Here is a 27,252-nt window from a genome sequence, read left to right as displayed (position 1 = left end):
TGTGATATTTGAGTGCAAGAACATCATAATTTCCGTTTACAGCTAGAATAGCACTTAGATGAGAGATCTTAGTGTGTCTTCTGTTCCATTTTCAGAGGCATCTCTAGATTACCGTTCACTGCCCCTTCTTATCACTTGCCTTTCTTTTCTGAAAATTACTTTTCTAGATCTGTCAGCTTTTCCCTTCTGTCCCCCAAGAGCATGTTCAGCCATTACTTTCTTAATATTTTATTACTTGTATTGCTAACATATTACTGAAAATTCTGTTACTGAGCCATTATCTGAAATGCTATGCAAACAGTTGGTTTTGACATTAGGTACCTGCACAACTTTCAAAGATTCGTGGCCTAATACAATATTGACTTGGTTGCGGCTTGCAGCTTCAGTCACCATTTCAGATGGGTACATGTCACCTCAATCTAGGTTGACTTTCTTTTAATTAATCAGATTTTAAACACTTTCTTGGCTTTGACAGAACTTTTTGCTCACCGGTTACTGCAGTTCATAGGTTACAGCAATGTGATTTTTTTTCAGCTTTTGGGGGCTTGTGTGTGTTTGTTTAAAGAAAAGGCAAAAGGAGGAGATCATGGACTAAAACTCTGAATATGGTGTGATTTAGTTGCAGGAGAACTCGCCTAGTGCCTGCACTTTCCTTTTCCTAAAAGGACTTCTTTTTTTTGCAAAGGATTATTCCCATTTTAAAGAAGAGGCATTATTAAATGAGGCCTAGTCTTGTAGTTTTCTGTAGTTAAATAATTTCCTTCAGAGTCTGGATTCCTTCATTTAGGACAGAGGCCTAAATTTGTCTTTCTTCCTTTTGGAAAGGAGGATTCACTTAATGACAGTTGTGTTCCTTATGGTGCAGCATTCAACTACTCCTTTTCAGTCTTATTGTTCCCTCATTCTGAGCAAGTTTCTAAAATTAAACTCTGCATTTAGGAAGATTAGATCTAGGGCGCTCTTCTCACCCACAAACTTGAGAGGGATCTACATTTGTGTTCCTGCAGTGGCCTTTTTCCTCACAGTATCCTCACCTATTATTCTTCCAGTCAACACCTGATTTTCCACTGGGGTATGACCTCTCACTTATACCTCCTGACCTGAAGCCAGTGTGCAGGTTACCATCAATTCACCTTAATTCTCCATCTAGAAGGCCTAAGCAACCAGGATAATTACAGCATTTCCCTAGCCAACACAAAATACAATACTGAGCAAGTGGTCATTTGAGCAGCAGAACTAATGAAGCCTGGTTTCTTACGGATAAGTCTTGCATATCTCTTCTCCCTGCCACCACCTGGCATCACTTCCTATACATCTACAATCCCCTGTAGCTCTCCACTGTTCTGCTAAGCCTTTTCCAGGTTTCCAATGTTTTCCCCAAGCCACCCTTATCCTTTTACTCCATTTTTACATTCCAACTCCTCACTGTAGTGTCACTAAACCATCTCGCTATACTTCAAGTCGCCTCTCATGTCCCCTAGCTAGCTGTCCCTGAGAGATACTTGTTGGCTCACAGGTCCAGCTGAGCACAGCCTAACCCGGCCTTTCTGCCACTCAGAAGCAGGTTCAATGGTAGCACAAATCAGTTTATGTCTAATTAGCTACCTATTTTTGTGAATTTTATAATATATATCTGTTCATACATATACATGTATACATGTATGTATGTGTATATATTTATTCACCTGATTCAGTTGAAATTGGCTACAGAGTTCAACACTTATTAAATGGAGATTGACAAGTTTACAATGTGATCTCAAATCTTCATTCCTTAAGAAGGAAGATTCAATAAAGATATTTTTGTCAATTATTATGTACTGTTGTTAACTATACAGAAGTTTCTATATAAAAATATGTAACTTACAGGTACTGTATAAAGCTATATATTGTTACATATATAGTATTATAGATCGATGTGTATTTCTGTTAGTAAAGAAACTTAAAAAAACATTAAAATTCTTCCAACCTTTTACTCTTCTTATTTTGCCTTTGTAGTTTAGTGTAGGTTAGGTTTCTAAACCAATCTGGTTTTAAAAGTTGATCAGATCTGTTTAATTCTGATGTTGTATATGAGATCGCAGAAATACACACTTTTGTTTTTCTGAGACATTTAAGAAAATTTTGATAGCGTTAATGTTAAAAAGCAGCCAGTTTGGTCAACAGATGTTCTTCCTAACTTCCCGTAAGGAACCGTTCTTATAGTGCTAATTCAGTGCAGTATGAGACAGGAGCTGAATCACATAATGCATTTTAATGTGAAAGTAACCTGAACGTAATTTAGGTTGTTGTTAAGGCTCATGTGTCAAGGAATGTTTGCTTGCAATACTTTTTATGTCATCTCTTTTCTCTAAACCCATAGAGTACTTGTCAGGTTTGCTAACTCGAGATTGCACATATGAATTAGTTTCAGGTTTCACTGCCAAGTGAATAATTCTGAACAATCAAGAGACCCATTCATTCCTTTCTGATACTAAAATCGCCTCTCTTTTATAAGAAGTAAGACAGGATGTTACTTGGAAAACCTTCTTTACCTGTCTTTCTTCTATTAAAGCCTCTTTTCCTCTTAATCTCTTTCCCCAGATCAACTGTGTAAATGATCAGTGCTGTACACGAGCTGTGCAAGAGAGTCAGAATCTATTACAAGTTCTACTTTATACAAAATGGCTTAAATTTTTACGAATTTGTATTATGAGAGATGTTAAGGAACACACTCTTGTGCATTTTTCTGTTTCCTGCACGCTGCTGCCGCAGTCACTCTAGGTGCCCCGTACCCTTCCCAGGCTCTGCTCTGTAATCCCTTCATTCCCCTCCTCGTCACCCCCAAATCATCTTCTAGCTGACCTTGCTGTGCTTTCTTCCCTCAGTGGATCGCGCTCTCTGCTACTACTCCAGGCTTGTCCACAAAGAAAGATGGTGCTCACTAAATAGCGATAACTGTGATCTGAACTTGCTGCAGCTAGCTGCTCCCCGTCCCCAGCACAGACCCTTTGAAAGGGGATTACACTGCTTTGCTCCCAGTTGTGCATTCAGTAGGGTGTGTTCAAGTCCTCCGTGTCCAGTGTTTTCTTCCAGATGTGTCTCAGCCTTTAGCAATACGAGGCAAGAGGAAGGGCTTGCTTTAGGGATGTCATCTGGAATTCAGATTTTTCAAAATGTACCTTGTTTGTGTCCATACTGGGAGTTAGTGCAGTCGCCCAGTGTACTGTAAATTCATGCTTTGTTTTAGTGTAAGCAGATTTTTTTCCAGATAGACAAGCCCATGAACTCAGGCTTCTGTTTTGTTTCTCTCTTGTTTTGTCAGAAAATAAATGTTACTGAAAAAATTCAGAATTAACCCCTTTCTGCCCTGAAACAATGATTATCCCTAAACTGGGATAGTGTTCCCAGATATGTAAAACAGCTGTTGAGTATGGAAAAATCTAATCTTTCCAATTTGAATAATTTTCTCCTGCTGCTGCTTCTTTTGACTGTGTTTTCCTGGGCACTGGTCAGTCACAGGGTCCTCAGAAGCGTGTGCAGTCTGAACAGGCGAGCCAGGCAGAGAAGGGGAAGGTTAAAGTAAGAGTATCACTATTTATAGATATTATGGAGAAATGACAGCTGGGAAGAGAGTGATTTGCCTGTTGTCTTTCAGGAAGGTGATGGAAAGGCAAAGAAAGAGAAGCCAATTCTGTAGACTTCTAGTTCTGTGCTTTTTCTTCCCACCTCCTTCCACTTCAGTTTCTAAACATACCATAGATTAGGAAGGGAGACAGACTTTTTAATGGATGCTCAAAGGCATTTTGAAAATCCCTGAACCTGAGGCAGTCCAGCAATTTTGTGTACGCTGCTTGTTTTGTGCTCCATAAGAGGAATCACTCATTCATACGATAGAAGAACAGTGGCAGCAGATAGATGCATCTCCATGCTGCTTTCCCTCCGTTCTTTGCCTTTTTGCTTTCTTGTCTTTTCTGGGATTGTTGTGTTTGTTCAGAAAGTACAATAATGCTTTCTACCTTTTTCCAGATGCATATGCATGGACACCAAGAATATTCCTCCTCACCAGTATTCCAGATGCCGAGGACTTCAGCCAGGCAGCCTTCGGCACCCCCTGCTCAGCTTCCGCACAACAGCCTTCAGGGCCAGGGCCTTTGCTGCACCACCAGTTCCACTGAGGACCTCCAGCCAGGTCACTCTTCAGCCTCTCTTATCAAAGCAATTAGAGAAGAACTTCTACGACTTTCTCAGAAACAGACAACAGTGCAGAACTTCCATAGTTGATTTAGCATTCCCTTGCAAATCTGCCAGGTATCTGCTTCCTATGGAAGCAAAGACTTAGAGGAAATCAGCAATGTTGTTCTCTCGAAAGAATGGACTTTCACAGCTCTGTTGACAGCACTCTGGAAAAAATGAAAAAGGCAGCAAAATGAGGATGGTAAGGAGAGATGGGGGACAAACAGGGAAAATCATCAGTGTCATCACAAGTAATATTAATTAATCTGTTAATATTACGGTGCTCCTTTTCTCTCCCTACCCTCATTCAGCCTAACAAATAAATAAAAACTTAGGTCAAGAAGTCAACACTCCAGCAACAAAGAAATCACAGGAACAAACTCCAAGTACAATAGACTCCTTTTTCTAAGGAAGTAGGTGAAGGTTTGAATAAACTGAGGTGACATTTTGCAAGAGATTACAAGTATTCTGATCTCTCCAGTGCTTATGGGGAACTGGTTTGTATTGCTGTTCTGCAAGATGACAAACTGTTTCAGCTCAAGGGTCTTGAAGGTGTGATCCCACATAAGGACCACTTTGGTTGTCAGGAATAATGGGACTACTTAGAATAGAAGTCTTTGTGAGCTACTTGTAACAAACTGGAACAATAATTGTTATAGCTCTGTGCTTCCAAATGGAGCTACCCTCTGCACTCTTCCTTGTTTTCCTTCTGGTGCTGAAGCTTCAAGTGTTCCTTCATCTTCAATGTTTGCAAAGTGAAACATTGGCCTTGTATAACTAAGAAAATATCCGTAGACTCATCCAGGCTGGAAAAACAAAGCAAAACATCCAAACAGAAAGGGCTTGCCATTTATTTTGTTTTTAAATTGTTGAAAACTAGGAGAGGAATACTCAGCCACAGTTGGATTTGGGGAAATGTGTAGGTATATCTTTTTAAAAATATATTTACATACTGTATGCTCTTGCAAGACCAGCGATAAAATATTGCCACTCTGTAGTTTGCTTTGTGGACAGAAAACAATCCAGCCTGACTGGTACAGGGTCACCAGCATTATGTTATAAATTAATGTCCTAAATCATTGCTTATGTTTGGATCTGAATAATTTTAGTGGAAGTCAGTGACAGTTTAGAACATTAACATAGGCTTAGATTTGCAGTTTTGAGACAGTTTCTATATTTATACTTGTTTTCGCTGTCCCTTTGGACAAAGGGTAAGCATTATCCCCATGGTAAGAATGGTATGTGCCATGGAACTGTTTGTCGCTGTTTTTTCCAGAGTTTTAATTTAATATTAGCTATGAATTTACTAATATTTGGCCATTGCATAACTGTAACTGACATAATACATATGGAAATTTTACTTGAGTCATGATTGTTGGAGTGTTTTTGTTTTCAGATCGGACTGAACTAAAGCTAACAAACTGGCACAGAGATAGAGGGTAACCTCAGTGTTCTTGAGGAGGCTTGGGAGCCTTGCCCTAGAAGAATGAAAAGCAAAACTATTTGGTGCTGCAGTGTGGGTATTTCAAATGCTAGTAGATAGTAGTTGTGAAAGGTCTAAGGAACAGTTGTCTGCTGAAGAGATCATTGAGCAGTTGATCAGGGTAGGCCTGCATTTGCCTCACTTACTGGGGTAGAAATGGCATTGGTACAGGTCTAAAACACTCGCATGTTATGGTGGTTTTTGGGTTCTAAATCTGTTCCTGGTTCTAGTGCACAGTCCAATAATTGTGACAGGACTAACTCAGACTGAAATGAAAACAGTTAGGAGGACACCATGGAAGAACTTTACGTTTGTTGTTCGTGAAGTATGTACATAATATTCATTGCCAAAGCCAAAACGAGGAAGCAACCGGCTGCTCACTGATGTGGAAGAAAAGTGGTATGTTTCCCCTCTTTATTAGGAAGCTCAGTTATCTTGCTGTTTTCCTGTTATCCTCAAAAGGCTGAATGAAATTGTTTAGAGGGACTTAACTGTAGTGACGCAATCTAAATTACTTTCCAGTTCCCTGGCCAATACTTAAAGCCCTCGTGGGCACTGGTTGAGATTTGAATGGAGTCAGAACACACCAGCATGGTTGTGAACAGCAGTACCAACAGGTTGTTATGTTTTGAATTTTTTACACTTTTTGTGTGATAAGCACTTCTAGGATAACAATAAAAAACCATTTATTTTCTACCAAGTTTGTAAACATGAATGTTGCCAATGCTTCTGCAAAATGTCAGGTTTTGCAGAATGAAGAGTGTATCAGACAAAGTTCGTTTGGTCTTTTTAACAATGCTGAAGACTGACTGTTTCTGAGTGTTTCCATTAAAACCCTGTCTTTCATAGCCCACATCCTTCTCCAGCTTAATTCTGCAGTGAGGTCAGAGGCCAGTGCTTATAACATTAGCACGTTACTCTGACTTCATTTCAAGAAAATGCGGGCTTCTAGAAAGTCAGTTCGTTGTCTGGCTGCTGGTTCCAGCTATTCAAGAAGGAATACGAAATAAGAGCTTTGGAAGTTAGAGGTACTTAAGCCATTTCTCATTCATTTTTGCTAGCAATGGTGATGCTGTTATGATATTCCATCTTTTTATATTTGGAAGAATATCCATTTTCTTTTCCGTCCCAAATCTTATGAAGAACATGTACAGGACAAATATGTCCTTGTAAATAAAAGAGGCTTTCTGATGAAAAAATCCCTCTTTAAAAAACTTATAGGTTCACAGGGAAGGACAGTAAAATATAAGTCAGAAAGCTGTGTTTAGAAGGTCTGTTCTAAAACTGACTGGAGACCTGATCCACTGTTCACAGAAAATGGTATGGCATAGTCCGTATCTTCATATAGTGAGAAAAATAAGACATAAGGCACCAGTTCCAAGGATGGTCTTAACAAGGGAGGAGACCCACACTTAACTTTCTGAAGCTACAGGAAAAGCTGGGGTTTTCATGTGCTACAAAAGGCCTCTGGAATGCATGTGCCAAAACGTGTGTCCACTTGGGAATTCAGGGGAAAAAACCTGTAAGCTTCTGCATCCCCATGTGCTTGAGCCCTTTTGCCAATCTTTTTTAATTGCCCTATTGAAGGCAGGGGGAGGAAACTCAAACCTTTTTTTCTGAAACTTAAAGTATCCGTAATTTAAGTATCTGTTAATGAATATACCAGTTTCTGAAAACACTGATCAGATGAGAAGTTGGTACAGGCATGGAAAGCTGTTAGCAACAGTTACATCCATTTCCATGACTAAACCATCTGGTTCATGGAATCCTCAGGCTCTTCTCTTTCTTCACAATTTTCCTTGGCATTAGTGTTTAGTCTGTGTTTAGTTTGGCATATAGAAGGACTTGGCGAGATGAGAGCTACGTAATTTAACTTGGTTGGTTTGCTTTTCCTTTCTGTGGCCAAAACGCCGACCTCTGGCCTGCTTCTTGATTATCTTGGGAGCTAAGTGAAATTTTACAATTATTTTTCATACACTCTATTTGAAAGGCGGAGCACATTTCAGTACTATAAAATACTCTCTACCAGGATGTAACACATGGTCTTGTCAGTAACTGTAGGCATGTGACTCTGGAAAGAAAACCTTGCTTTTGCATAGGTGCTGGACTCATAATGTTAAATACGCACACTTTGGAACAGTAAGTGAAATTTCACTGACCCTTTGCAATGTACTGTATATGCAGTAGTTTGAAACAGGCTTCATATTTAGTGGGTTGGAGAGCAGCAGCATCACACAAGGTCTATACGTCACCTCTGTGCCCAAAGGAGTGGTTGGCGAGATGTTGGCTACCCCAATACCACGCACCTTTATGCACAGACATAAATACGTGAATAGATTGATCAGCCAAAAGTGCATGTTCCTACCAAGTGCTGAAGCCAGTGCCTTTAAATTAGACCACTGACAGCACGGTTATAGTGTTCTCTTAGAAAGAAGCTGTTTGCAGGGAGTGTAGCTTCCCAAGAACCAAAACAGCTGTTGGGTGTTAACTCACTGCTTGAAAATACATTAGAAAACATAATGAAGCTAGTATGTATTCAAGGCCTAGTGAAGTCGCCAGTTGTGTGATGTGGATGGCAGCAGGCTGTTGAGCTAATTTTTTAACTTTTACCTTTGCTACATTCTCCCCTCTTCCAGCTTTAATAATTCTTCAGCTCAAGGAAGAAATGGGCTTTCCCCATTCCATGCCTTATCTAGCAGTTCTTTGTTAACAGGTGCCAGTCCTTGAAAAAAACCATATATTGGCCAAGAGCTTTGAAGGGGCAGGATGAAGATCATTTGTGAGTTTGAGGTGGGAACACGTTGTGGGTCATATTTTTGCAGCAGCAAATAAAAAATGGATTTAAAAAAAAAAACACAACACCTATTTGGTGTTTTCTGAATATGGACATAAAGCTGAAAATTCATTAAAAAAAGGATGGCATCTGATTGTCAGAAGGCAAAGGACAGCAACCAGGTCTCCAAAACCACCTGTGACAGTGCATTATAAAGGAAAAGGTAAAATCTTGGTGACCCTCCCTGCCCCCACTCCAGCTGACTCCATAACACAACCCCTCTTCTATGCAGTCGTTTGCTGCTTGCAATGCTGGTCTGCATTGGTGAGGAACATCTCTCATCAGTGAGACTCCCAAAAGCAGTTCACCATGGCGGTAGAGTTTCTCTGGGACTGATTAGATATGCCTAGAGAAAAGTAGCAGCTTTAAACTGTTTAAATGTGAAATAAAATTCCAGTACCCTTTTGTGGTGGGCATCTTTGCCCTCTTCCTGTAACCTTTTATTTTAAAATGTGGGGGAAACCCTGGAGCTGTGCTGTACTGTACTGTCACCAGTCTGCTGCCATTCATATATTCCAATATCTCTAGGTCCTAAATACTGAGGAAGCGGAAATTAGGAATGAAAGGTTTTGGCAATGCTGATAAAGATTCCCTGTAGTTACGCAGTATTTTGGTGTGAGTGAACTGGAGTGCTTGAAAAGACTGGTGTATCTCTTATAGCGAGTGTCCCTTGAAATGCAGCTTATGTTAGAAGGAGGGCTGTAAAAATTTTCTTCTGTATTTCTGACGCTAATTCAGTGAGGACAGAACAAGCTCAGCTGCGACAGGTCATACCAACAGGATTGGTAGTTCAGATCCAAATGTCGGTCTGCGTATTGTCCCTAGTCACATCTGTATGACTTCCATTGAAAACCACTTAGTCGCCCGTGTGTGTTGGAAGGAGAATTTATCCTACAAATTCTTTAGTACAGTTTGGGATGCGCTTGGCAAGTTGTGTCTGGCTTTGACGTACTAGTCCCAGTGGGAGTTTACTCACCCTGAGAGGAAGAAACTTGAGAAGTGAAAATCCTGTGGAGTTGCACTGCCTTTTTAAAGAGACTTTTCCGGAGAAGAGCTGGAGTCCTGTGAATCCCACTGAAGACTGATAGATGAAAAAGAAGTTAACATTAGTACTAGAAAAATACACAATTTTTTTGCACTTCATAGTTTGTAGAGCTGGAATGTTTTGTCTTGATTTTGTGTTACTTTTTCATGATACTCTTTACATTTAAAGTATGTGTTGTCCTTTGTAATGGCCACTCCTGTTTAGTTTTGAGTAGTTTTTCCTCCGTAAGTGGAAGTTTATGTTTAGGCTGTTACATCTTGCCTTAATTGGAATAAAACGTTGGCACATTTGAACAAATGCTCTGAAGATTCTTTTGAAATGAATGCTAAACCTCCGTGGATTCCTGACGTGGTGCTTTTCGGGTTCGCTTACGGTAATCCTCTTATTGCCACGTGTAGAGCAGGCAAAGCGAAATGAGAATTAAGAGAGTAGGAAAGAGACTGAAAGATGAAAATTATTGTTTTGCATTTCCAATTATATTCTAATGTACACACTTCTGAAGAGCTCTGTCATGTTCCCATGAAAACTTGTCTAAGATTTCCGTCCCAAGGCTTCTCAGAAGTTGATTTTCTCATCCAAGCTGTTTCAATGTTTTAGTGCTGTGCATGATTTAAAAGCAGTAGCTGGATATTGTTTGTGTTTCCTGAAAAACTTTTCATATTCAAAGAAAATTAATGCAGTGTTATATTTGGCAACACTCTGTACTCTTTTGGTCCTGAAACGCAGATCTGAAAGAAACTTGACTAAGAGGGATTTAAGAACTACTGCAATAATAAAAAAAATCAGGAAGCTTTAATGCTTGGGCTTAAGGAAACAGGAGAAAGAACTGTGGATTAGCCACCATCAGTAGTACTTCAACATAATTGCCAGGTATGAACTTGTTCAAATTCAGTGCAAGTACAGGTGATCTGGGCATCCACAAACTCATGAACCAGTTACTGGATTTGTTAGTCCATGCAATCCTGGATAAAATGGTTTCAGGTAAGTCACCTTGCATTTTGCGTGGAACACATCTTGTTAAGCATTTCCATGGATGAGTTTGATCCTTATGATAGTTTCTGTCTTTTGGCGTGATGATGGCAGCTTTAAACAAGAACACATCAAAAATTCAAGATGAAAGGTGAGGAAACTCCCATTTAGAGGGTTTGTAGGTGTGCAGTCAAGTATTTACATTGTTGCTACATCCTCCCGTATTTCACTGCTACCTGGAAGAACATTTGCTAGGATGCTGGAAACCATGTTCTTGTTTTTGCAGAGTAGAACTGCGAAGACGAGAAGTTGATTGTCACTTCCAGCAGACAGCATCACTGAAGCAGCATTGCCTAAAATAATCTTACTTCTGCCTGGGAGCAAAGAGCAATGTTTCCTGCAGCTATGTGCTTAAGGAGCACTCAACAGTAGTGCCAATGAGCATTATTTAGTCCTCTCTATTTAAGGATGAACTAACGTCTCTTACCTAACATTATCACACATCTGTACTAAATGTTAATATAGCTCAGCTAAAGCATGGTGATTTCTACATATATTTGAGCCCAGAGGGTCGTCGTATTAGAAGTGAATGTTGTTGGACTGATCTGGTTTAAATACAGTATGTTGAAATGCCACAAAGGGGAAACAGCCTAGCAGAGATTGCTTTGCAGATATCTCCCTTCTCTTCCCCCATTTAGACAAAGCCGACAGAGCTGTAGAGGACCTGAAGAAGTACTGTAACTTTTGCTCCAGAAAGGCACACTGAAAAACAAATTTGGCTGCATGTTTAGTCATGTGATCTGGAAAGTACAAACTAGGAAAAGTGGTTCTGGTTCTCCCAGTGACTCAGCAATCACAGCGCGCTCCGTTGGTACCACTTGTTTTGCCTTTATAATAGGTAAGTCAAAGGGACTGGAAAAGCCACTGATAGAAAGGATATTAATAGAAAGTGCCTTGTGAAGAGAAGTCATCAGAAAAGAGAGCTTACAGAAATATCATCAGTTGGGGGTCAATTTGATTTCCAGTTCCCCACTGGAAAGGGAGGAGAAGGAAGGGAGAAGGCAGGCCTTTTGGCTTGTTGCAACCAGCATCGGGCACAGCTGTGGGCAGGGAATGAAGGGAAGAAACCTAGTGTATCGAGTACCTAGTGAATAATAAATGTAAAGCTGAAACGGGTAAATAGTTTGGAAGATAGAGCCACCAAAGAGCGCAGAGGCCGCAGAAAGTTTATCTAGGATTCCAGGAAAAGTGGTCTATATGCTTGTTTTAGAAAATAAAGCCACTCATATGAAATGGTTGAAGGGTGACACACTGTGTTTATGTTGGTGCACAAACTCTCAGTACTGAATATGTGAAGTTTACGGAAATCATGATCAATGGGAGAGAGAAGGGTGGGGGGAAAACAGAGTGATTGTAATCACAAGGGAGAAGTTGAAAAGAAAAAGTTACAGAAAGAGTTTCATGCAATAATACATCTGTGGTCCTCAAAGGATTAATTTCAAAATGCTGGGGGGAAGAGCTGCTGCCAGAGAGCTCAGTTCCGTATCAGAAGGGTGCTGTATTTCACCTGTGAGCTGGGCAGGGGAGGGGAGGATTGCTGTATGCAGAGTGCTTTTACCTTCTTCCCCAAATACTTGCTGCTGGGAGACAGGACTGGGCTAGATGGGCCTTTGATCTGACCTTGCTGTTGCAACAGCACACAAAAGGTCTGTATGGCCTGTGGCATGTCTGTCTAATTTAGATTATAAATCGCCCCAGGCCCTTGGTTCCCTCAAGTGGCAAAACAAACTGGGGCGGGTGACACACGAGTGGTGTTTAGTTCATGCTGTCCCCAAAATATGTAACTGGCAGGTTTACAGATAGAAGATATGACTTTACCACTCATAGTGGCAGGGAGAAAATGTAAACTTCTACAATTAGTTTTGTTCTTTACATCTTGGAGTGAAGGGCAGCATGACAGGCAGGGTGTGGGGTTTGGAACAGGGCTTAATTTGCTGGTCACTGAGACTGGACACTTTTCCCCGTGAATGCGGAGAGGCTTTCTTTTTCAAGGGAGAAGTCAATTCTGTGGGAGTTTTATGTGAGGAAGACATAGGGGCCCATAAACCATATTTCAGATAGGTGAGCAAAGTGGTTAACTGAACGCGTCTCTAGATTTCATACTGTCAAATTGGACAGGAAAAGTCTGCCTGTCTCTTAGAGCTGTATTTTTTTCCAGGCTGTTTGAGGACGGGGGAGACAATACCGCATTGTTTACCCCGTGTTTATTTCAGGAAGGTTATTATGAAATAGGAGTTGGAAAAAAAGCTCTTTGAGAAGTGCATGTTTGATTCTGGGACAGAAACCTGCAGCGAGGTTTGAATTCCACAACAGATTCTCGTGCCACTGATACCATAAAATAAGTGGGAGCTGGAGTGTAAGGATGAGAGAGGGTGGTTGCTTCTCAAGTATTGCCTATATTTCATTCTTTGGCTATAGTTAATTACAATAATTTTCTGAAATCCTAGTTTTTATAATGGCTTTATCAAAATTCCTATGAAGTCCCAGTACAGAACACCTTTTCTTATGAATTTAACCTCTGTCTTTTCTCTGTGTGTTTCATGCAAGTGGGAAGCTCTGGTGCTTGCCAGTTTTCATCCCTCTAGTGATTTTGCAAAGTGTAATCATTGTAAAGTGCAATTGCTTAATATGTAGCTCATTCGCTAAAACCCCAAGGGTGAAGGCAATGAGTAATGTGAGTCATTACCAGAGTAATGGTATCGAAAAAGATGAAGAGTCATGCCTCAAGTACCAATCCATTTAGTCTTGAATTAAGAATTTTAAAAAATCACTAGTCAGATGTGATTGATATTATCTCCAAGCAAATGAAGTAGTTACCCTGGAATGCTGTGCTGCGGCTAATGTTTTTTTGGTATTAGCAGTGCTGATCGGTCCTGTGTTCCCTACACCTCTGTTTGTCTATTGAGACACTTGTAGACCAGCAACTTTCCCAGGTGCCATCTCTGTCTCTCTTTCCAGGCACTTTAATGCCTAAAATTCAGAAACTTTGTCCAGAAAATATGAAGAAGCGTTCTGGCTTCATCAGCAATGTTAGGGTTCAAGCTCATGTTTTTCAGTCTCTTACCTTTATTCAGCCATCCAGGTTTCAGCCATTCTTTCTTTTCTTTGTACTCAATCATATGAGTTGGAATAGATTTCTTCTCCGTCCCATTCCAGTGAGGAACTTTTTGGTCCAAGGACATAGATTTGACTGGACAATGTACTATAAATGACTGAGGGTTAACATTTCCGTCCTCGTTCTGAGAGGGAAATTTGCAGCTTAGTAGGTGATATGAGCTGTCAATTTACTATTTTTTTTTTAACATGCTGTGGGATGCACAAGAGCCTAACCCAGCTCAGTGCCTCAGCGTGGCATTGTATGTAGCAATCGTGAAGGGGCACCGGGGTTTAACACAAGTGAAATGATTTATGCACACTGATAGATCGGGAGTTATGTTCTGCTTACAAGGTTTCCTGCGGGAACAAAAATGACAGGCTTCCTGAATTACAGTGTTAAAAAAAAACAAAACAAAACAAAACAAAAACAAAAAACAAGGCGTGTGCTGGGTGCATGTGCAGCTCCCTTGAAGTCAGCAGGATTTGGGCAGCATTGCACTAGATGGGAATCTACTATTAGAGGTATTATAATGCCAGTGATATTAGGAACATGAGCTAATACACAAGAAATGACTACACCAGTCTATGACATCGCTTGTGGACCACATTTATTAGCCATTGTCACGGTTATAAGGCTATAGATATACCTTTAATTTGTGCATCAAACCAGCCTTCTACTGTGACTTGATTGGTCTTAAAATGGGGTTGTAACCCACAAGCTGCACTGTGCGTAGCTAAAAATATTCCAGGAAATGTGACAGTGGATTCTAGTGGTCTTTTCCAACCTTAATGATTCTGTGGTTCTATCTTCAGATTGTATTTACTGTAAAGTGAGTATAATCCATTTCTGCATACTAATATTTTGCCATTATATCAATTTCTCAAGTCTTTTGGAGGCAACTTTTTTATTCTGCACTTCCTGTAACTATTGACAAGCCCCTGAGACACTGACAGGGCTGTTGAGGCTTTTCTCCTCTTGCTCGGTGTGTTGTTTTGCATTGTACTTGTGATTGGCCGCCGTGCCTAGAATCAGTACAGCGCGTAGCGTGTACCTCAGAGACTCTCTTTAAAATAATATTTTATTGTTTTGTACTATAATGCGTAGGAGCAGATAAGACATTTAAGTTGGTAGCCTTTGAGCTTTCAGGATACTGCCACTTTCTTTAGGGATCCCAGAACACGCTGGGAGTAGTGGTATGTTCATGAAATTTCATTACAGGACTACGTTTTTCTAAGTGGCCTAATCTACTTCATAGGAAGTCAAATCACTTGAAAAGAAAAGGTTATAGATTAAACCTGGCAATGTCAGATGTCAAAGCAGGTGATGCAGTAAGGAAACTAAACTGTTATATTGGATCAGAGGTTTACAGGTCACTGGTCTGGAAAAATTGGACATTTCACAGCAGAAATGATCTGTAAGATATTCCATTTGTACACATGATTTTGTTGAGACTTGGGTGTTGCCCTTGAACATAGGTATACAAAATCCTTGGGGACGTTACAGTATATGAAAAACTATGGGGTTTTTTCCTTTTTTCCCTAGTTCAGTAGGGAAAAGCTGCACGAAGCAAAACTTAAGGTTTAAGTCTGCTACGTTCCTTGAAGGTAGCTGCACACAGCAGACTATTTTGGAGGATGTGAAAAACAAAAACAAACGAGCTGTACTTTTGAAGGCAGGCCTTAGGAAGCTCCCCAGAATTGCCCAGTTATTATGAAGCTAGCCTGTGGGTGTAGTGCTGGCTATAGGCTATCTGGATCTTGCGTCACATGCTTGCAGCTCTTTAGACTGGAATAGGTTTACTTCCATGACTGGCTGCATCCGTGTACTCATAGCCTTAGCCAAGGAAATGTGAAAACTATGAAACTTATCCCCTCAAAGATGAAAATCAGTGCCGTATCCAGCAGGGACTTCTGTGTTCCCAACCAGGAGAACAATCTCCATAACACTGGAGAACTGAAGGAAGAGGCCTGCAGAGGGCTGACACTAAGGCAATACGTGGAGGCCTTTCACAGTATTTCTCCCATTGCTTTCAGGTCAATGCACATTTTCCACTATTAAAACTAATAAATCAGGAAGAAAGTGGTGTATGTAACTAGAGGACTTGTTGTCTGTCAGTGATTGCAGCGGATATTGACTGTCAACCCGCTGTTCTTTCAGTCAACACCAACAATGAGATGTGGAGTCCTTTGTTTCTCTAAGTTTGTACATATACGAGGTTTTGTTGGGGGTTTTTTTTGGTTGTGTTGTTGTGGGGGGGATTTTTTGGGTTTTTTTTAATGTTGTTGTCAAGTGGGGTTTTTTTTGTGGAAAGAAGCAGTTGGCTAGTTCAACACAGAGATTTGTCCTGTGAAAATTACTTTTGTTTTAATTGTTGTATGTTGAAACGTTGGGATATTTTTGTTAATCGAGCAATATTTTGTGACTGTTTAGTAGTAGTCATATGGTGCATGTAAACAGGAAAAAAAAAAAACAAACCCCAAACCTCCAAAACAACGAAACAAAACACACACAGTAAAAAAGACACAAAAGAATTAAGTCTTTCCCTTTAAAAACTTCCTTTCGTGACGGTAGCATCTCTCCTCAGTGTCTCACTCCAGAAGACTTTTGTGTTAAGTGATTCTAATGATAGGGAAGGATGTCTCTTCCTCGGTGCCTATCTTGTACCCATTCCTGTTGACGGTGGATAGTTGATAAGGGACAACCGCCCATCACTCTGAAATGGCGCGGCGTTGTCCTGATAGATGTGTCTAGTTGTGCCAGAATCAATCGGAAGAGCCTTAGGCTGATTTGTATCTTTTCTAACTGGAAAAGTTATGCATTGAAAAGCTGAAGGGAGGCTTTAAAGATATTTAGCAGATACAAATCTCCAATAGAGCTTTCTTTGGTGTAAGAGTAACTTTTTGTGTTTCGTTTCCATCGGTCTGTAGCAGGTGTGCTACTCCTGTGTATGTTGAGATGGGTTTAACACTCATTTATTGTTTTAATAATAGAAACCAAACTGGTGCAACTGCCCGAAAGCAGATAGCTTGACTGCAGTGAGGCAAACCCTCCTGCGTGAATATTTCTTGTTATATTCATGTTTCTAGCAATTTGGGTTGGGTAATTCCTTGTCAGTATAAGCTGTATAAGTAGAAACCAGTCAGTGAGAATCTTTCCATCAATAAGAGTTTTTATTATCACCTTGCATAAATAGCAACAGTTTTGTGCATGAATTGGTTATGATGGTTTAAACCTCCTTGCACAGTTAAGCTTGGCTCAGTAGTAACTACGTGCAGGTGCAAGCTAAATAAATACAACCAACGTACAATTCCTACAAAACAGTTCACATATAAACTGCACTGGAAAAACTAGTTTTAACCTCAAGCAAACCCAAACAATCCTTAAGTTTCCGCAACAGAGTCTTCACTGGTATCAGTTAATAGACTTTAAAATACCACAGGTATAACTCAGTGTAATCAATGAGTTACATCTGCTTATTGATGTAACCTGGCCTATAGCTTAGTAATGGATCTGGTAACTCTGATCCTCCAGAAAACAGCTTTATTTACCCCCTTTCTGTTTCAGAGTTGAAGGTTATGTACTGGGTTGTCTTAAGGCAGTGTGCTATAAACTGGTAACTGGTCCTTCAGCGTCTCATGGCTGCTGGTGTATTCACAGCAAGCACGAAGCGGCTCAGGGGAAAGGTTTTCTGTGCACTGTGGGACGTACGTGGTGGTTTGCAGAAACTTGCCTGCTTTGCAACTTGACTGGCAGCTCTGACCTGCCAGGGAGGATGAAGCCCCAGCAGGTGCCCTCTTAGATCTGGCCTTTTTGGCTGAAGGTATGTTCTCTTTTGTTTCTTAGGAAGTGATTGAAATGCTTTGTCACTCTGTCTGCACCTCACTGCTCCCAGGTGCTGCTGCTTGCTGGCTTGCCCTGCTTCAGGCTACCAAATGTTTAGGCTCGTCAGGCCGGAGTTTCATGACCTTGTCCACGCAGAGCAGGATGAGAGTCAGAAACCAGAGGCTCCAGCCGACAGCCGCTGCAATCCATCCATAATCATCCATGCCTGTTGGGCAGCACGTGGCCGCTTGCCTGCAGAAGTTCATGTCTGGTGGTGGAGAAAGGAAGTGAGCTGATGGGAGGCTAAGTATGTAACAGGTTTCCTTTGCTAGAAGGCAGATGAATCAGTGACTTCACTGTCTGCCCTGTGGCCTGTCAGGCTGCCTTGGCAGCTTTCCCCTAAGCCTGGCTCCTAACATGGTGGGTGGCAATATTCAGTTTCATCTGTATGTCTTCAAGACTTGGTCATCCCTGTCTGGCCAAACAGCCGAGCTGCTCCTCTTACCACTGTGCCCACCATTACAGAAAGATTTTTAAAACACCTACTTAGCACCTCCTCAGTCAGTTTTAGGAATGGAGTGTGATAGAAGCAGTGAGTTAAAATTAAAAATAAACCTGGGGTAGAGAAACCTTCATGTCAGAGTAAGACAATCTCTAGCAAAGACACCTTCAGCAGGATCTCCAATAGTTCAGGTGCCCAATACCTCTGCTGGCAATAGAAGCAGTGGCTGCTCTCTGCTGGGCTGTTAACCAAGACTTGCATGTAACAACTGCAAAACACACCACCATCGGGGGATCCATTTTACATGTTTAAAAATGAAATATTTTTTAACAATTCCATCTATTTTTTTCTTGCATCTTTTGTGTAATTTTTTTGTTTGCTTGTTTAAATCAGTCCAATCTCCTAAAGTCAGTTAAGGAATATGTCATTAGTTGTTTCATGTATGCCATTATTTAAAGGCATCTGCCTTACTTTTTCCATCACAAGGGCACAGTGAAGATACCCAGCTGTGTGTCTGCGTCCTGGGTGGTAACGTGGAAATATCAAAAGGAGCCTGGAGGACCATGGTATCTCGACCCCTTGGGCTGGAATAGAAGCTGAGTGTGAAACCCCAGCACCCAGGAGAGCTGAGGCAGCCAAAACCACCTTGCAGCTACATGCATTGCGTGATGATGTGCACGAAGCTTGTCACCTGTGAAAAGTGAATGCCTCCTGAGCTTGGTGCAGGGCAGCCAGCCCCTTGCACCATTCCAGGGAAAAGGCAAGTGCAGGTGCTGCTCAGTTGCTCTCATGCACGCATGTCAGGCAGGACGATGTGCCTGTGCATTGGCCTTCAGTGGACACAGTATAGTTGTCCTGCACAGTATCCAACAAGAAAAGAGACACGTTTTGTATGTGCCTAGAGAAGGGGGAGGGATGCCTGCCCCCTATACCCGTGTCATGCTCTGAAGCAGCATACCTCTACTGGTATACATACTGTCTTTTGGGAAGTGCAGGACTGTGGGAATGTTTGATGTTTGGGATGGAGGAGGACTCTGGGAGGACTGGTGGGATCTCAGGTTGCCTGGGACTGGCTGTTTGGGGAACACCTGGTGGGGTGGGGGAAAAAGGTGCTTCTGGGAGTCCACATGTGCCTACAGGCAGTCAGTCTGGCAAGGGAGCTTTAGGACACACAAACTCAACTAGCTGTGAATTAGCCTGTTGAAAGCTATGAGTCCTAAGATGTACTGGGCATGCCAGCACCCAGTCTTAGAAATGTGTCCTAGAGTTTCATCCACAACAGAAGCCTTGACAAGAGACAAATCCTTTTCCAGGACAGCCTCTCAGTCACCTCTGTAGTCTCATCATCTGGCTTTATCATAGTAGTAATGATTTAGGAAGACTTACTAAGACATGGTGCTTCGTACTCAGTTGTGAGCATGGAGCTTGTTGAAATATTGGAGACATCTTCAGCTGCTGCCGGAAGGAAAGCACAAGAGAAAAGGCAAGTTGGATTAGAAAAGCAATACTGGGCATCAAGCATGAAAATCTGAAAGCCATTGGCCTTGCAAAGGTCTGTAGGATGCAAACAACTTGGAGAAAATAAGTTCCTGCTCCTAAACACTGCTGCATCAGCGTACGCTTTCACACCCCACCACTGTCAACACAGGTTCCTTCCCTGGAGACATTGAAAAACCACCTGGATGCGTTCCTGTGCCCCCTGCTCTAGGTGTGCCTGCTCAAGCAGGGGGGTTGGACGGGATGATCTCCAGAGGTCCCTTCCAGCCCCTACTGTTCTGTGATTCTGTGAGACCTGCTGTAGCACCCACCATAAGGAGCAGTTGGATCACTGTGCCTCTACCTGAGTATGACCCTGGGGTAAGCCATTCACTCAGAGCTCCAATTAGCCATGATCCTTTACCAAACTACAGGGACAGAACGAGCAAGGACTGAAATAAGAGAAAGCATTCAGTGGCATGGGGAGATCCATGGTGAGCAAGCTGTACAACTACCTCTTTTTGCCCTTAGAAAACTCCTGGTAACTCTGGGGTATGAAGGAGTCTGGCAGAGCCAAGGGCTGAGCCCATCAGTGCAGAGCCTCAGCAGATCCACCATAGCCTCAGTGGGAAGCTTTGGCTTTGCTGCAGTTCATGCGCAGCTGCGTCTGAAACTTCTGGCTGGGCTCCAGTTCAGGCCAGTACGACCTCATCAACCAGCTCAGGTCAGAAAATACAACATAACAGAAATAATTGAAGGAGGAAGGGGCCAGGGACTTCGGCGAAGGAGGTTCAGACTCTATCCTGTTTCCTACCCAGAATCAGAGCATACTCGCATTCCAGCACAGCACTGTTGCCCTCCAAATCCGTGTATGGTGTCAAGTGCCAAAGCCTCCTTAGACCTCCCTTAATAACCCCCTGTTGCTCAGCTTCAGCATGCACCTCGCCGCACTGCAGGGTCAGAGGCAAGGACAGCTGCAGGATGTCTGTGCGGGAAAAACACAGGCTGCTGTTGTCCCTGTGCATTACCAGCCTGTCCCCTGCTGCAGAAGGGAGGGCATCAAGGAAATATCTCCTCCTGTGCCACTATAAGCAGTACAGTTTGAGTTCAGCCAGGTGAAGTATCCCATGCTGATATGGTCCCCTGCAGAGATACATGAAAAACACAGCTTGGAGAGACTAGAGGAGTAAGGACTCCTGCTGCCTGCAGATGGACAGGTTCCAATGTGCTGTTGGTCCACAGACCAAGCAGAGGCTATGAGAGAGCTATTTCCAGTCAAACCACCACTGAGCTGATAATTTGGAGTGTGGTAGAAAGAGAAAATCAGTTCTACCTTGATACCGCTGAAGACGTTAAAATAATTGCTCGTCTTTTGTTTCAGCTCAGGAAAACAAACCGGAACAAGACCTTTGACCAAACCTTTGCTTTGAGTTTGGTATTTTCCAAGTAACAGCAAATAAACTGAGGTTGTCCTGCAGTAGATGTCCCCCTTAGGTTCTCCTGCTCTTGTCCAGCTTTGCATTTGAGATGACTGCCAGCAAGACCAGAGCTTTTCTTGTGCCTGCTGCCATGCTGGGAGCGGGGCCCTGGGCAGCCTACTCCGGGGAAGGGTCTGAGTACTCCCCATTCCTCTTTCTGACTCTGCTAGGACTTGCTGAATGACTTTGGCCAAGCGCATAATTTGTTTTCTGGGTTAATAAGTACCTCACAGGAGCACTGGGAAGAATCATTAAAAGCCTTGTATGACCTGTGGAAGAAAGTGCAGCTGAATGCCGAGCATTGGTTTATGTTATAAACTTTGCAGCCCAAAGGACAGGCTGTCAAAGCTAACCTATCTTTACACAACTAGCTGGTCCCAGTTGGTGCTGATATACAAATGCAGGCAGTACCCTGATGGGAAAGGAGCAGCTCACAAGTCTCATTTACATTTTGTTTTTAGGCAACATCTCCAATTAAGGGGGCACCAAAAGGAAATTTCCTGCAAAAAGCACCTAATAAGAGCTAAACTGGATGGCAGTGAGCCTCTTGGGTGGTATTTTAAATGGTCCCTTGCCCAGCAACCACACAAAGGCCAAGTAACTGTGGTCCTCTATCTACTTGCCATTCAGTGAAGCAACCTGCAGTTCTCTCCCATTTACAGTGGATCTGTAAATAGCTGGAAAAAGCACACCTCTTCAGAAAGATGCTGTAATCAATCACATCAAGTAATTCTCATTAGCATTAATCAATTCCAGCTCTTTCCACTTTCTAGATGAGATAAGGGAGCCCGCCTTGTTTTTAAAGAACAAATTACTGTCAGTGGGCAATATAGTTAGATCTAGAGAGGAGTAGGGGAAAAAGTACAGTATAGAAACTGGAGCATAAGAGAAGAGAAATACCTGCTGAGCAGGAACACCAGAGCACGGTGGCAAAGAAGAGCACAGCAAAGACTTTCCAGGGCTTTCTGAATAAATGCTTCATGCTGGGGGTCCAGCTCCCACCCAAGCAGCCGCACCGGTCAGGTCTCCGTCGTCGGCAGCTCTGGTTCAGCAAATCCTCGATAAACTCAGAAAGCTAGTGTGCAGGGCAGAGGGTGGAGCAAAGGAGCTTCCTGCTGCCAGGACACCTTGAACTTTCCTGCCACAACAGGGTGAGGAAAGATGAAGGGCTCTGACCAAAACAGCTTCAGCAGGAGGTGGATACCAGCACCAAGGCAGGTGGAGGGCCCCTGAAGGTCAAGCCTGAAGGTCTCTCCCCAAGATCTGCTGCAGCCAGAGGGAGGAAGGGCCTCGGGACCCAGCCCTTCCCCATGGGGTCCCGGGCATCCTCTGTCTTCTGAGTCTCTTTTTGGTCCTGTGAAGATGGTCTAATAGAGTTGGAAAGAAACAGAGGCTCAGGATAGAGAATTTGTCTCCCTGTGTGGCTTTGATTCTGCATGTTTGTTGGCTTGACACACACACACATGCAGCTGCTCCCAAACTGCTCAGCAGTGATGATTTTTTGGAAGGGCTGTGTGGAAGCCTAAGAAAAAACAGGTTTCTTTGTCACGCTGAAACAGTAGCCATTGAGTTAACACAGGCTATGGGCATGTTTCCACTGAGAAATTAGATGAAACCAGCTGCTTTGTGCGGGCTACTGACAGATATTACACAGTAAAAATGGCCTGTCCTTAAGGTTATGTGTTGGGTTAGGGGTTGGGGTCAGTTCAAGCTTGGCACCACTTTGCACAGGAGAAGCTGCTGCTGTTCTCACCCCGTGAGCACAGCTGTGTCACTGCCTCCATCACCCATGTGCAATGTGGGAAGAGCAATTTTTTCCTCCTCTTGTAGTTACGCCACCTCCTTCATGACACAGGAAAAGCCAAGAGCTGCTCCCTCCCACTAGCAGAGCTCTACCTGCAGACTGGGAAGGTTGCTGGCAAAATGATACTGGCTGGAGGGCAAGATTTTTTCCTATAATCCTGACTGGAAAACCACTCTTTTGAAGTGTTTGTGTTGTTGCCCTGGTGTGACGAGCACCACACGTGGCTGCTATTCCCCAGGCTGTTGGCTCTGCTTGCTCCCATCCTTGACTCACCACGATGTCCTTGTTAGAGAAAACTTTGGGCATTACATCAGGCAGGAAGGCACTGGGAGAGGTGGGCTCAGCAGGGAGCAGGTTGCTGGTGCCCTTTAGCAGTGGTCACTCCCGGCTTCGGGTGCTCATGTGAGAATGAAGCTGGCTGGGCCTGTTCAGGATGTGCAGCCACCCCATGGGAGGCCAGGAGGAAGGTGCCTGGGACAGCAATCCTAGTAGGATGGGTAGGATCTAAAATTTTAGTCTTTTTTTTTCTTTTTTTTTTTTCCTTTCCACACTCCTGAAACCCACAGGAACTGTGGTGAGCTACATAAGACAGGGTGCTGCTGTGCAAAACAATGTAGTTTATTTAAAAAAAAAAAGCTTGAGAGCAAAACCCATGTAGGCTTAGCCCTGCCCAGTGTTTCTGTGGGGCGAACCCGCTTGTCCTCCCCACTGGCCACACACCACCACTGAAAACACTCTGCTCCCCTCCAGCTGTACGTCCATGATGCAGCGGGACACAGGCAGCCGGAGGTTTCCCCAGAGAGAAGGCACGCTGAGCTGCAGATGAAGGCAGGCCAGCCGAAACAGGCGCGTTTACCTGCCTCGTCTCCCTGTTTTCATGTCAACCTGTTGCCGGGCCTGGTGGAGTTAGGGCTGTGCTGGCTGGTCTGGGACAGCACCCTCCCGCTGCTGCAGGTGTGTGAGTCCCTGTCCTTCGGCTGGCACCCGAGGGGTGGCTGGAGGTGAGCCGTGCTGGGCTGGGTGCGTGACGCCAGCGGCCGTCGCTCTTGGCCTTGGTGAACGTGAGTCACAGCAGGAGGAGAGATGCTGTAAAAATGCTCTGACTGCTCAGAGTTGCTTGAAATTAGCCTATAGGATAATCTTCATCTCTGCCTTATTTCAGTGTGTAAGTCCTTTCATGCTAGTTGTCTTTAATTTGTAGTTTTATCTGAGTGCTCTGTTGCATCAACACTGTACTGGGGAAAGGACTTCCACTTTCTTCCAGCTTCACCCGTCCCTCCTGAATTTCTCACCCGTGATTCCTGCTGAAAGTTGATCTAGCAGTTAATTTTGCAAAATCATGAGTACAAAAGCGTTCTGTGCAGCACAAAATATGTGAGGGGAAGAGAAAAGAAAAAAATGCTCCGATATTGCATGAATAATTCCATTTGTATTGACATGTCTTTTGGATTTTATCTATTACCTAAATGCCCTTTGGCAGCTTGCAGGTAAATGTGCCCATTTCTAAGGGCATTTGAAATGTTCTAAGGGCAGTTGAAAGTGTTTCGCACAATTAACAGAATGTATTTATTTCCCTTTCCAAAATGCATTCCCTCTGTGGTTGAGAAAGGGCCTGCTCCAAAGTCTCCTGAAGCACTGAGCTGGCTGCACTTGGCTTCAGTGATTTTTGGATCGGATTGGAAATGAAGGCTTTGCTTGATAAGTTCAGACACAATGGGAACCCTATAAAATCATCTCCTGACACAGATTTGGGTTTGTTTCATCTCTTCTGTGTAACACATCCATATTGCAGTGCTGTGACTGCCTGGAGAGCGATAAGACTCTCCAAGGCCTTCCCCTAGCTTGGTTTCTATGGATCGTATGAAGGCCTGTCTCCATGGGGTGCCCTGGCACACGAGGCATGACCCCAGCACCAGCAGAGATGGGGCTTCCTTTCCTCAGGCTTGTGTTTCCATGCAGTTCTCAATGCAGGACTCTTTATTCTAAAATTAAGTACTTCCCCATCCTTCCCCTTGGAGACTCTTCCACAGTGTGGAGGGGTTCTGGTCAGCTTTTCCTGATGATTGTGAAGGAGGTAATACCTGCCATTTGGTATATTTTGTGCCACAGAGAGAGCTTCACAGTTAAAGTTCTCTGATGACCAAGGTATTACCTTTGACATATCACCACCAGCTGTGGTCCTCAGAAAGTTATTACCTTTAACACACGTGTACAAGCTTGCTCTGCCTATATATATGTTGGGTTTTTTTTTTCCTGTTTACATAGGCAACATGTTTATATTTTTAAGTCAAAATTAAAGTTACTATCCTGTTCCATCCCAACAGTGACCAGCATGATGGTAATGGAGCTGTAGCACGGTATTAAACTCAGGGCAAAACACACAACCCATGAGAGCACAGCAGAGCAGGCACATTATCTCCGGCCATATCAGTGACAAGAAAACAAATCCCTTTTTTCTGCACAACGCTTGGCATCAGTTTAACTACGCCCCTACTCTTGTTTCGGCATACCTGAGGCGCTACTCTGCTTACCTGCTGCATCAGGAGGGAGCTTTGGCAAAAGAGAGCTCACCCATTAACATTGCATGTACTCGCACAAAACCTTCTGCAGAATGGAGCTAAGCATGGAGTGATTATAGCTGAGATACCAATCCCAGAGCCACCTACTGCTGCATAAAACTTCCCCATGCTGCTGAAAGTGATGACAGCCCGGCTGGAGGCGTTGCGTGTTTGCCCTCCTCACCCAGCTCTGCGTGTTGGCACACTGAAGTTGATTAGCTGACAATTTCCAGTGACTATTCACAAGGGCTCTGTGCAGCCTTTGAGGTCGTGGTCCTAAGTGCCGAGGAGGATGCTGGGTGGTCCGTGCTATTGGTGAGACCACAGGAGTGGATCTATCTCCTACGCTTGCTTTGTAGGTAGCAACATCTCCAAGTGCAGCTCTAGAAAAATTATCTCTTGGAAGGGCATGTCTGTGTGTTAGCAACCCACTGTCTTTGTATTGCAGGGTGAGCTCCCTCCCAGGTGGCCTTTATAAAGCTCAAAAAAGCTTAAGGGTCTTTATAGAGCCTTCAAAATGGCTTTATAAAGCTCAAAACCCTAAGCCTGATGCCAATAATGTGTCCATTGAGGAGGGGGGCATTTTGTTTGGTAACTTCATTGGTGTGAAAAATAGCCATCTAAGATAAAGCTATCTGTGAACAGGGGATTTGGTTTTTAAAACTGGGCAAATATAGGAAAAAAATCAAAACCACAAAGGTTTTATGCTTTAAATGAAAGAAGGGGAGAGGGGATCTGCTGGAAAGCAGCTCTAACATTTCAAATAACTCCACAACTGCCTTTTGTGTTTTCCAGTCCAGGCTGGGTTTGCTATTAGACAAATGTGGAGCCTGTGGCCCGGCTGTGACCCCACACTGTCCTGCTGGAGACCCCAGCGAGGGGGCCTGAGACCAGCCGGCCGGGCAGCATGGGACTGCCTGAGAAGGGCTGCCTTCAGCTTGCCCAGGCAGAGCTGCTGGTGCCAACAATGAGCCCACTGAAGGGACTCCTCTGAACAGTGTGTCACCATCTGATCTTTAATAATAAGATTATTATAAAATAATATTCTTACTTCTACATGCCAGAGGCATGAAATAGGATATTCTTTCTGCTTCCCTCCTCCACCCAGAAAGGGGGAGGGAAGGGCAAGAAAGATGGCTTTATCCCCATGCTCTCATTCACTCACTCCTCTCGCTAACGGGATGGAGTAGCTGAGATGTGTGTTGGGGGCCCCTTCTGCTCCCCCCACCTGACAACTTATAGGGGAGTAGCTGAGTGTAGCTGTGGGGCTGAATAAAAGCAGCATTCATATATGCAAAACAAGCAAATCCTGGTGTCATCAAATGAACCCAACAGCTTTGCCAGGGGGAAGATATGCTGTGGGTTCAGAGGTGGGGGGAGTAGCCTGAGAAGCTGTTTTATTTTGTTGTGTCAATATACCTCGGTCGAGAACTGAATGATGACTCCTGTTATTTAGCATTATAACACAGGCTGCAAGGCAATGCCCTTCCTTTCCCACACCAGCTTCTTCTCAGCCCTGCATGCAGACGTGTTGCTTTTGCTCATGATGAGCGGCCGACAGCAACGACTTCACTTCTGCCTGACCGGGAGAAGTTCCCGTTTGCCAGCAGAAAGTGCTGAATTTCATCAGCATTTGCTCTTTTCCTTGGTAGCACTGATAGAGAAAGCAGAGCTGGCCAGTGGCAGCGGCTGGTGCGGAAGGAGCATGGTGCAGCCAAAGTGGGTGGGGGGCCAGGGAGCCCTGCGGCCAGCTCAGCTGAGCAGAATGAAAGTTTTAGGCCCACCTGCTAGTATTGCCTTATAATTTGTAATGCCTCCGTTCTGGGTTGCGCTGCTTGAGGCAGCTGGATGTCGGAAAGCGGTGGGAGCCCTCTCGTGCTTGCTGAGCTAGCAAAGGGGGGCCATTCTCTGTT

At 43.4% G+C, this 27,252-nt stretch overlaps 2 protein-coding genes across 6 annotated transcripts in view; one reads left to right on the top strand and one right to left on the bottom strand.

The window, feature by feature from the left end:
- KIAA1549 (KIAA1549 ortholog) overlaps window positions 1-6,391 on the top strand; it is a 148,757-nt gene extending 142,366 nt beyond the window's left edge. For all 4 annotated transcript variants that reach the window (XM_075074512.1, XM_075074496.1, XM_075074504.1 and 1 more), the window contains one exon: window positions 4,006-6,391. In XM_075074512.1, the coding sequence (XP_074930613.1) occupies window positions 4,006-4,154 (149 nt within the window). In that variant the 3' untranslated portion in view covers window positions 4,155-6,391. The remainder of the gene's footprint in view (window positions 1-4,005) is intronic.
- Window positions 6,392-16,856: 10,465 nt separating this feature from the next.
- TMEM213 (transmembrane protein 213) lies at window positions 16,857-22,129 on the bottom strand. 2 transcript variants are annotated; one of them, XM_075080784.1, is made up of 3 exons: window positions 21,878-22,129; window positions 19,410-19,475; window positions 16,857-17,789 (listed from the first exon to the last, which is right to left on the bottom strand). In XM_075080784.1, the coding sequence occupies exons 1-3, from the start codon at window positions 21,957-21,959 to the stop codon at window positions 17,620-17,622; spliced, it is 318 nt and encodes a 105-aa protein (XP_074936885.1). In that variant the 5' UTR covers window positions 21,960-22,129; the 3' UTR covers window positions 16,857-17,619. The 2 variants fall into 2 exon arrangements, with proteins under 2 accessions (XP_074936885.1, XP_074930568.1); XM_075074467.1 differs by having other exon boundaries at window positions 19,410-19,478; window positions 21,878-22,126.
- Between the last annotated feature and the right edge of the window lie 5,123 nt (window positions 22,130-27,252).

Source organism: Phalacrocorax aristotelis, chromosome 1 (assembly GCF_949628215.1).
Source record: "Phalacrocorax aristotelis chromosome 1, bGulAri2.1, whole genome shotgun sequence".
Classification (NCBI taxonomy): Eukaryota; Metazoa; Chordata; class Aves; order Suliformes; family Phalacrocoracidae; genus Phalacrocorax; species Phalacrocorax aristotelis.
Note: the sequence above shows the minus strand (reverse complement) of the source record. Positions and strands in the feature narration are given on the sequence as shown.